Raw genomic sequence first — 10,781 nt, 5'->3', positions numbered from 1 at the left:
GTTCCATGTTTGTTTGAGTCCAGTTTCTTATGTGTCAGAGTTTAGTCCAGTCCGTTCCTGTCTTGTCTAGCCCAGTCCACTCCTGTCTTGCCCAGTCCGGCTTCCGTTCCCACGCCTGTCTCCAGCTCCCACCCTCTGTTTCACTCCCTCCCCAGGTCGGCCTTCTGGGACGTCAGGAGCCATCCCTTGGGGGGGGGGGGGGTACTGTCATGGTCCTGTATTTTCTGTTTCTGTTTTTCCCCTTTTGGCCACCAGATGGCGGAACTTCAGCTTTATGTTTCAGTTCGTTCTCCCTCCCTGTGTTAATTGTATTATTGGTTTTAATTATTCTATCATTGTTCCCACCTGTGTCTTGTTATCCCCTCCTTTTCTGGTTTGATTGTTCTTTGAGTTCACCTGTGTCTTGTTACCCTTGTCTATTTGAGTTCTTTGTTTCCTGGCTTGGGTGCTGGTTCCTTGCATTTCATATGTGTTTCTGCCTACTTGTGTGTGGTCTGCCTATGTTTCCTGCCTGTGTTCAGCCTGTCTGTATTGTGCCCTAGCTGTTTGTTCCTTGTGTCTTTAGTATTTTATTTTTGAGGAGTTTTCAGTTCACTTGTCTAGTTTTTTTTTCTGTTTTAAGAATTTGAGTTTTCTTCTTTTCAAAAATTCTATTGTGCATTGTAGCTGAAGTCCTGGACTCCATGAAGCAACCTTAGATTAAAAACGCATGGCATACGCCACTCTTACGAATTTGTGGTGAGGACTGTTGTAGGATAGCCTACTTCATTTGTGTCAGTTCGCGAGAAATTTTAGCTTCACTCTCCCTAAAGGTTCTATTATCTGATTGATTAAGTAGTGTATTTCAGTTTTTTTCTTCGCAGCCTGGAATGAACTTCGACTTGAACGTCGGTAGACGAGTGCTTTCAAAAATGAGGTTTGTGAAGCGGCTTTACTGCAGTTCACCACCCAGTTCAATTTATCGACCTCGGTAGAATTTCAGTTACTCAATATACCGTAGGTGCTTTTTGAATCTTGTACGACGTGTTAAGCAAGTTTCGTTAATTTCACGTCATCTTGCCATTGTGCAGAACTAGGTAGGTACTTCTAGGAATGAAGGAACCGATCAAAATAGAACGGTTTCTGGCGAATTCCATATGCGTAAAAATGATCCTACAGTCAGATAAGATTGAATTTGTGCCTAAGCACTGGGGTTGAATAAGGCCGTGTCCTATGTATGAATAGTTTCCTTGAGATTTCAAAATAAATAAGTGAATACAGAAATTATTATTGTTGTCGTTAAATCAATGGAACACAGCATCTGCTAAATTCATAAATATGAATGCAGTATTTATATTTATTCACTTGTTAATTTATCTGGAAGCAGGTAAAAAGTGGGACTTGCTTCTGAAAGGTTAAATTCCCAGGTGGGGTTTTGTCTTGCACCCTGGAAATTTACACTTACTATACAGTACTGGTCCTCAGCACTGGTTCTGGAGGGCTGCATGGTCTGCACAATTTTGCCAGCCTGTAATACAGCAATTTAAGCTATTAATTACGCAGCAAGACCACAAAGAGCTTTACATGTTGTGGTGAGTAGCTGTGATGTATGTGATGCTCTGTGCGCAGATTTTTTGATGTCTGTTAGTACCCAGGTAGCTGAGTTCTGGACACACATGCCTTTATGGAGAGTTTTGGATGAGAGGCTGGTGAAAGGGGTGTTGCAGTAATGTATGTGTATGAATATGAACGCATGTATTAGATCTTCAGCATCAATGAGGTTGAGAGATTGGTGGAGGCAAGCAATGTCGCAGTGCAATTTTTGTGATAAAGTTAATGTGAACTTTCAGTAGGAGAGTTTAGTCAAAATGACTCCAAGGTTGCAGACTTTGGTTGATGAAGCAACAGAGATGTCATCAATGGCGAAGCAAGACAAATCAGTGGGGGTTTTTTTTTTTTGAGGGTGGATTTTTGTGCAAGCAGCATGTTTTGTTTTGTTGCAATTTAGCATTAGAAAATTAATAGATATCCAAATGTTTATCCAAGCTGGGAGTGAGGGAGTAGGTAGAACTGAATTTATTGGGTGCTAACCTACATCCCTGAATGTGTATGTGTGTATACATGTATAAATATAAAATGTAGGTATGTGAATGTCATCAGTATAGCAATGAAAGTGTAGAGCATGTTAATGGGGGATGTAACCAAGAAGGATAATTTACATGATAAATAGGTTGTTTTCTAGGAAGAAAAAAAACATAAAACAAATACTGATAAAGAACAACAAATACAAAACAAGAGCCATGTACATTGGTTTTAGAAATGCATCTCTCAAAAGTGCCCTTCCTCTTTTACTAATTTTAAAATTGGTCAGTTTGACCCAAATTGTGTCGTTTAACCAAAGGGTTGAAGTATGTTAATGGTAGCGCTCGCTTAAGTGGCTGTTTTTCTTTTATTTTTTGAAGGAATAGATGCCCCGAGTTTCAAGCTTGTCGCCTTCTTAGGCTGCTGCCATTTGCTGACTCACTGTAAGTTGACTCGATATCTACATTCTTACTGTCACACAGCAGAAAAAGCTACTTGTGGACCGCCAGTGATGCAATTTCAAAGTGCGAACAGGCAACGTCAGTTCTGAGGAAGGAGTAAAATGTGTAGCAAAGGCTCTGTCCAACCGTATTTAATATCTTCGTCTTTTATTCTTCTTTCATTGGCTACTGTATATTTGAATGTGAATTGCATCTGTTAAATGATCTGTTAAAAACATGGATGTGTAATATGCAGTTTTATGTCCAAATTGCCACTGACATGGCTATTTCAGGCCGTTTGAGAGAATGTACTACTCACCTCAGAGTGGTTTGCACTTTGCACATTTAGGATAGCAGATATATTTTGAAAAGCAGTGTTTTGAAAAACGTTGTCATAACAGCATGAGTCGTATAAGAGTGCAGGGGTAGTCTTCAGTGGCTAAATGACATCCACATTGATAAACTATTTATTTATTTATTTAGGATCCCCATTAGCAATACGCAGTGTGCAGCTAATCTTCCTGGGGTCCGAATATAAAATACATACTATACATACAAGATTATATAGTGAGACATAAAATCAAACAGACAGAATAGTACGAAACCGTAACATTAGAAAAAATAAAATAAAAATAGTAACAAGAAGGGGATAAGAGAAAATACTGTTGGACTACATAAAGTATTGTAAATACAATGTAGGGATGGATGAGATGAATAAATTAATTGAACCGCATAACCAATATCCTAAAATATAATTTCTGTGATTTTCCACAACTTTTCAGTGACTGCTCCGTTATCCAATATTTCCCGACAAAATTATGACCAGCCATATTCGTAGCAGCTGTAATTTTCTGCATGCACCCACCATGAAAAAAACATTTCATTTCTTCTTACTCGCCCCATGCCATTTAATTTTCAAAAGCGATTAGGAGTCACTTCAAACCTGTTCTGTAAGATTTCTCGGAAGCACTCGTCAGCCTTTCCGGATGGCCCACCTCTTTTTCTGTTATGTAAATTTGAGCAAGGTTGCTTCTCTGTGTTTCAGCAACATTTCATGTATTCGGTGATGTCAGAAGTCTTCTCCCATTTCACCCTTTGTATGCCCCGCACGCCATTGTCCCAGTAAATACACCATTAAAGTCTTTGCGTCCATAGACCACGAGTCCAGAGGTCTCTGTTTGGGACTGGGCAGTGTGTCCACGTTTCTGTGTGACATCATCATGCTCATGGCAACGGAGATTGAAAGACCATGCCACAGAATCTGTCACTATCCAAACTTCGGCTATTTAAGAGGGGTAAACAGGCCTATGTGCCTGTACATGAATGTTGCTTACCCGAACATGACTCTAAACACAAATAAGCATGGCAGCTAACATTGTTTCAGTATATGTGAATACTGAAACATGAGTTTAACTGGAACAAAAAATAATTTTACACAAATAATAGCCTACACCATTCTGTAATTTGAAGTGAATGTACATTATGTAGCATAATGCCTGTACAATCCTTTGAGATTTTGTTTTTCTGTTTCTTTAGGCTGTGTCATAGATTCAGAGTATTGTATGGTCTGTGTGGGTGTGTCATACTGCTACTATTTTTGCTCATTGGAGCATCTGGAAGGTAAGCATGTTTCTTTGACCATGCAAGAATAAATATTAATATATATATTATACACACAAAAAATTATAAATAATTTAAGTACATGTGTGCATTTTCATTCTGTGTTCTCTACTGTGATATACACTGCCTGGCAAAAAAAAAAAATTGCCGTTTGGATTTTTGGACAGTGCCCAATGTATAACCCTCTGGAGGCAGTGTTATGATCTGGGGTTGCTTGAGTTGGTCAGGTCTAGGCTCAGCAGCATTATGCGGCAATAAAATGAAGTCAACGGAGTACCTGAATGTACTGAATGACCAGGTTATCCCATCAATGGATTTTTTCTTCCCTGACGGCACGTGCATATTCCAGGACGACAATGCCAAGATTCATCGGGCTCAGAGTGGTTCTGGGAGCATGATGAATCATTTTCACATGGCCACCAGAGTCCTGACCTTAACCCCATTGAAAGTCTTTGGGATGTGCTGGAGAAGACTTCACGGAGTGGTTCGACTCTCCTGTCGTCAATACAAGATCTCGGCCAAAAATTAATGCAATTCTGGACGGAAATAAATGTGACGTTGAATAAGGTTGTCGAAACAATGCCACAATGAATGCGCGCCGTAATCAAAGCTAAAGGCGGTCCAACGAAATATTAGTATGCAACTTTTTTTTTGGCAGTGTATATTATTATTATTGTTTTGCTGTAATGTGATTCTCCAGACATCTCTTACCAAATCAATGGACAGTGTTACATATCTCAGTTCTGGAATTGTTTTAAATGAAATCGTTCTTATACCCATGAGCTCTACAAATGGAGGATATGTTTGTGTATAGCAGCTACATACACAAGCACTGCTGTACACTACCACATAGCAGTAGTTGTACATTAGTGTACAGCAGTTTGCAATTTTTTAGAAGGCATTTTAGTTTTATATGTAGAACAATTTTGGCCATTAAGGACAAAAACTATACATGGCCAAAATTGTTCTTCATACAAAACTAAAATGCAAAATATACTAAACTAAAAAAATTCTAAAAACTAAAGAAATTCTTAAACTGCTTGTTACGTGATCATTGTCAAAATGCGCAACATGTTGGCAAACCATTAAATTCCCATGGAGGGAGCACTGATCCCCAACTGGTGTAAGCACACAGTTCAAAATTCATGCAGAGTCGTGATCCTCGAAGTTGTTTGTTGAAACAACTTAATTTATTTCCCTCTGAAACAATGCTGATTTGCTGTTGTTTACAAGACAGTTTCTTAGTTAACTGTGTGTCCTTCAGTTGCTTTAGATTGTTTAAATGCTTTTGGGTGTTAACATGAATAACAATGTCATTCCTTTATCAAAATCAGGATCATCAGACCCTACACACCAGCCAGACCTCTCCGTTCTGCCACCTCTGGACGCTTGGCACCTCCCCCTCTTCGCGTCTGTACTTCCCGCTCCCGTCTGCTGTCTGTCCTGGCCCCTCGCTGGTGGAATGACCTCCCCGTGGCGGTCAGAACAGCAGAGAATCTTACCACCTTCAAACGCAGACTGAAGACTCGTCTCTTCAGGCTGCACCTCTCCCCACCCCTCCCTGGCCTATAGTTTAGCTCAATATACCTAGCTAGGATAATACGATTACGTTAGTTTATTTGGCAGGATTGTTGTTGTTGTTTGTCTGATTAGGCAAATGTTATTCCAGTGCTAGTTTGTACTTGGTAGGATTGTTTGCTGAACAGGTTACTCTACAGGGTTGGAGTCCTGATCGATGTGGTCACTTCTGGCACTACGATCCTTACTTCTCTCTAGTGTTTCTTTTGCACCTCTACATCGTGAACCAATGCACTTGTTGTACGTCGCTCTGGATAAGAGCGTCTGCTAAATGCCCGTAATGTAATGTAATATCAAAAGGCCTTACATTTCACAAATTAAATAAATTTTGTTTAAGTTGGATTTCTTCGACACATTTTGACTGTTATATTATCAAAAATGGGAAAACACTTAACAAATTACAAACATAAACAAATGTTGCAGGGAAGATACATGATTCATAGGAGAAAACTATAAGATGTGCCATGTTTTAAATTGTCCGTCTGTTCTAATTTTCAGGTTTTTTGAAAGTGCTGTGAGAGAATTCCGTTCACCTCCAGGTACAAAGCTACAAACCGAATACAATGTAGACAGCTCCCTAGATCTCCGGTGAGTCACATGACCAGAACAGTGGGTTGTGCATTTACAGGCTTTTAGTATTTATCCCTCTCTTCCTTGTACAGTGTTCAGCCCTATGGTTCAGCCTTCACTTTTTGTTATTCATTTTTTTATTAAATAATGTTTGTTATTGATAAACTAGTAGCCCTGGCCAATTTTAAAAAGTTAATTAATTAATGTTTAAGATTAAGATGAGCGTCCTGCTCCTAGTCTGCCTTTATTTTGTATTCTTTGCTTTATTCTGATTGGTAGAAATCAGAGAGGGGTTTTGGAAGAGAAGAGACCACAGCTGAGAAAGTTCAATTTCCTGGATCCTGGTTCCGTTTCTTTAGTGCGGAAACTGAAATACCCAACACACCACTATGCCACCGATTTAAACATAACTTGTGGCCTGTGGATTTAAAAGAAAAAAAAAAAAAAAAAACCCTGTGACAGCACACCCATACACAAGCCTACACCTTTCTGATGCGATACTATCCCAGTTATGGAATTTTTATCGTTATCTGTAGTTAACTTTCTCAGTGACTCATTGAGGGTGGGACCCTCATTTGCAACGGTGTCAAGGTACAATAAAACTAAAAGGATTAAAAGAATAATACATTAGAGAAGAGGAGTAATGACAGGCATCTGGTGAAACGGGTACAATTCAAATGAACAAGATTCAAGATCAAGATCAAAAATATCCCTGTGTTACAACAGAACCAAGCTTCAGTGTTTTTTTGCTGTTCCTTCCTGGTATGAGTGGCAGAGAATTTAAAAGCTGTTCCAAGTTCAGAGTTAACTTGAGGTACATGGAGCATTAGGCAGTCCTGAGAGCATGTTTAATGATTTCCAGTATTCCAAACCAAAAGCGATGACCGAGAGTTTACAGGGAAGGGCTTTATCAATTAACATAAACCAGTGCTGATCTCTCCTTGTTGAGAGGGCCAACCTACTTTTTTATATACTATGCAGTGATGTGTATCGCCAGTAATAGATCTAAGAGCTGTATGGTAGACAGTATCTAAAAGCTTGAGGGTAGAAGCAGCTGCAGATGTCCCCATAATCAAGGCTGAAAGTAGTTTATTTTCCTTGAATGTTTAACTAGGTTTCAATATGGGTTTTAAAAATGGAGATTTTCATCAACCCAGATAAATAAATATTTATAGTGGGGGACTCTTTCAGTTAGAATACCATTAAGAGTATGAATCTGGGGGTTGTCATAGTCAATTTTCCTGTCTCTGGAGAACAGCATGTATTTAGTTTTATTGGCATTTAATACAAGTTTAATGTGCACTGGTGCTTTTTGCAGAGCATCAAAGGTGTGTTGCAGCTTTTCTGCAGCCAGTTGTGAAGAATGTGAACAACAGTAAATAACAGCATCTTATGCATAGAAAGCCTGTTTTTTGTGATGCTTGTCATAGATGCAGTATCATCTGCATTTAAAAAAATGATGCCTTGTCATTACCTCCTTTTTTTTCTCAATTCTTTCCCTTCTCACAGGTCCCGAACTGATGTGACTACTTGCACTGACTGGGGAGCACCCATTATGTGGGATGGGATGTTTGATCCTAACATCTACGATGAGCATCACAAAAAAATGGGCAGCACTGTTGCACTGACCGTATTCGCCATTGGGAGGTTAGCATTAATTGTGAGAGTGATGGGGTTGTCTGCACTGACGAGCCCAGGTTGCAGTTTAAAGTGATGGGTTTTTCAGTGTGTTAGAAAATGGCAGATAAATGTTCTGACTGTGAGAAGTTAGGAACTTGTTCCAACGCTGCATACATTACTAACGCCTACCAACACCACCATTGTAATGAGCTGTGCATTTCTGTGTGCTTTTCCCAGATACCTGGAATTGTACCTGATGGAATTCCTGACCTCGGCAGATCGTCACTTCATGGTGGGTTTACCGGTGACGTACTACGTGTTCACCGATGCCCCTGAGAACGTGCCGGGGCTCAACCTGCTGGCAGGGAGGACCCTGGAGATTATACCGGTCAAGCGGCACGAGCGCTGGCAGGACATCTCCATGATGCGCATGAAGACCATTGCGGACGCTATCCAGACACGCATCCGGCACCGGCACCGGTACATCTTCTGCCTGGACGTGGACCAGGTCTTCGTGGGTCGCTTCGGCTCGGAGGCCCTTGGGGAATCGGTGGCGCTTATGCACTCTTCCTTCTACAACACCCCCCAGGAAAGGTACACCTATGACCACAACCCGAACTCCACGGCCTACATGGAGAAGGGGGACTTCTACTACCACGCGGCTGTCTTTGGGGGCACGTGGCAGAGTGTGGCGAACCTGACAGAGAGCTGTCACCAGGGCATAATGGCAGACAAGAGGAACCAGGTGGAGGCTCTGTGGCACGATGAGAGCCACCTTAACAAGTACTTTTGGCTCCACAAGCCCAGCAAAGTGCTCTCCCCAGAGTATTGCTGGAACTTACTGAATGGCTTCAGCAAAGAAATACACGTTCAGCGCCTGCGCTGGGGAGAGAAACACGACGACAGGAGGACCTAGGGGTAGGATGGACCAAAAAAAAAGCATTACTTGCACTCTTGCATTACTTGCGATACAACAAATGCACACTTGCACATTTACAACATATCGCATTTATCAGATTGAGAACTTTGCAATTTAAAAAAAAATCAGTTTAAAAAAAGATTTCAGTAATCAGCACAAAACCAAAACCTGATTTGTACACAACTGTAAACAGCACAGTAACATCCTCCATGGACCTAATAGAAAATAAGATTCTCCACAATCAACCTTTACAGCTGTTAATGTCACTGTTGGTATGATTTCAAAAGGGTTACTATTAGGCATGAATCTATTGCAGATAACTGTTGTTGACTTTCAACAGGTAGAAAGCTTAAACTTTCTATGGGAAAGACCTTAGAAAACCACTCCATTTTAGCTTGCAGCACTATAACTTTAGCCAGCAGGCTAGTAGTGATAATAAATTATGTGAATGAGTAGGTCTACACAATCATGTCATTGTACCCAGTAAGGGGTCAACACATCACAATCCCAATGGTGCAGGGGACAAAGACATGTACTTACACCGGTATTTTGGATATTAAAGCCCATTTACTATAAATTTTCAGCAAATAGTCATGTCAGGGTTAAGAAGACATGGAAGTTTGAATTTAATTTGTAAAACAGTTTTTTCTCCATGGAATACCTTCTGGCAGAAAAACATTCTGCTTTCAGGAAATGTGTTACTAACAGTAAAACTCAACATAACTTCAGAGAATGTCATTAATTGATTAGCCATCCATGCTTTAAAATTCATTATTATGCAACGATGAAGTAACTTTGACAAAAAATTATTTGGACGTCATTTCCGGAATGATGGATTCTCAAGCAACTTTTAAAGTTTCGGCAAGTTGATATTCACACCGTTCGGAAATGAATGAAAACAAATGGCTGCCTGAAAGGTAAACAAATTGTTGGGGAAAAACTAGCTAATTCAAAAATCTAAAGCTGTTGTATGTCTTGTGGCAATGTAAAGTATGCCTACACAAAATTTGTACTAAATGGGCTTTTTATGTCCAAAATACCGGTAGAACGGTTAAACAGGAAGCATCTGGCTGGAAAGCACAGCTTAATGTTTCCATGTCTAGTTCCCTCCCCTATAAAGAGGTCAGTACTGCTGGACTATCACTAACGGAAATACACATTTTAGTGTGCTAGTGTCCATTTGTAATGCCAGGAGAGGAATGAAATTCAAATTCTGTTCATTTCATGTTACCACTCCCACACCTACTTTGTGCTTGTTACTATCAAGGTTATGTCTTCCAAGAGTGGCTAGTACTTACTGTTAATATGCTACCGTACCAAAGAGATTTAAAAAAAAAAAAAAATATCAGGCCAATATCATCCAGATACACTCTTGTGTATTCTAAATTTACATGGATATGACACGTCTAATTATATGAATAAATACTTAACACAAGGCCACTTTTTTCTTCTGGCACTTTAGGGTGTCTTATCAGCAATGATCTCTTCCATGCCAAATGCAATAGGAGAAGCTTGTCATATGAGGCTAGAGATACTTGTTTTGCAAGAGGTTACGCAGATGTCACGATAACCGCTTTAATAATCTTTGTTTCCTGGAAAGAAAGAAAAAAGTGTGGAATGAAGAGATTCGGCATTCTATTAATATTTAATGTATTTTATTCTTGTAGAGTATTTAAACAGAATTTCACCTTCTGTCCTGTGGATTTTAGGTGCTGTATCCAGGTTATTCAATTACTCCTGGGATATTTTTATACTTTTTAGTGTTTGATGATCTAATCAAAACTTGATGCAGATTTTACAGTACAATTGAGAAATAGGCTGCATGTGTTGTGTATGCTAAATGTATAGTAAGTACCTAAAGAGACATTTGTTTTATCAGGTGATTACCACTTAAAATGTTCTTGTGTAATAAATCTGACATGCACTGGGGAATGTAATACTGACAAAAATTGGAGAATAAAGAGATTTAGAAT

General features: G+C 39.7%; 1 protein-coding gene across 1 annotated transcript in view; it reads left to right on the top strand.

Annotated features, from left to right (window-relative positions):
- The first annotated feature begins 246 nt into the window (after nt 1–246).
- LOC135233920 (alpha-1,3-galactosyltransferase 2-like) overlaps nt 247–10,781 on the top strand; it is a 31,769-nt gene continuing 21,234 nt past the window's right edge. The window contains exons 1-7 of the mRNA XM_064297899.1: nt 247–738; nt 864–916; nt 2,442–2,504; nt 4,038–4,121; nt 6,198–6,287; nt 7,779–7,916; nt 8,127–10,570. Coding sequence (XP_064153969.1) covers nt 870–916; nt 2,442–2,504; nt 4,038–4,121; nt 6,198–6,287; nt 7,779–7,916; nt 8,127–8,805 — 1,101 coding nt within the window. The 5' untranslated portion in view covers nt 247–738; nt 864–869 and the 3' untranslated portion in view covers nt 8,806–10,570. The remainder of the gene's footprint in view (nt 739–863; nt 917–2,441; nt 2,505–4,037; nt 4,122–6,197; nt 6,288–7,778; nt 7,917–8,126; nt 10,571–10,781) is intronic.

Source organism: Anguilla rostrata, chromosome 11 (assembly GCF_018555375.3).
Source record: "Anguilla rostrata isolate EN2019 chromosome 11, ASM1855537v3, whole genome shotgun sequence".
NCBI classification, from domain to species: domain Eukaryota; kingdom Metazoa; phylum Chordata; class Actinopteri; order Anguilliformes; family Anguillidae; genus Anguilla; species Anguilla rostrata.
The sequence above is the reverse complement of the archived record's forward strand: the minus strand, read 5'-3'. Positions and strand labels throughout refer to the sequence as shown.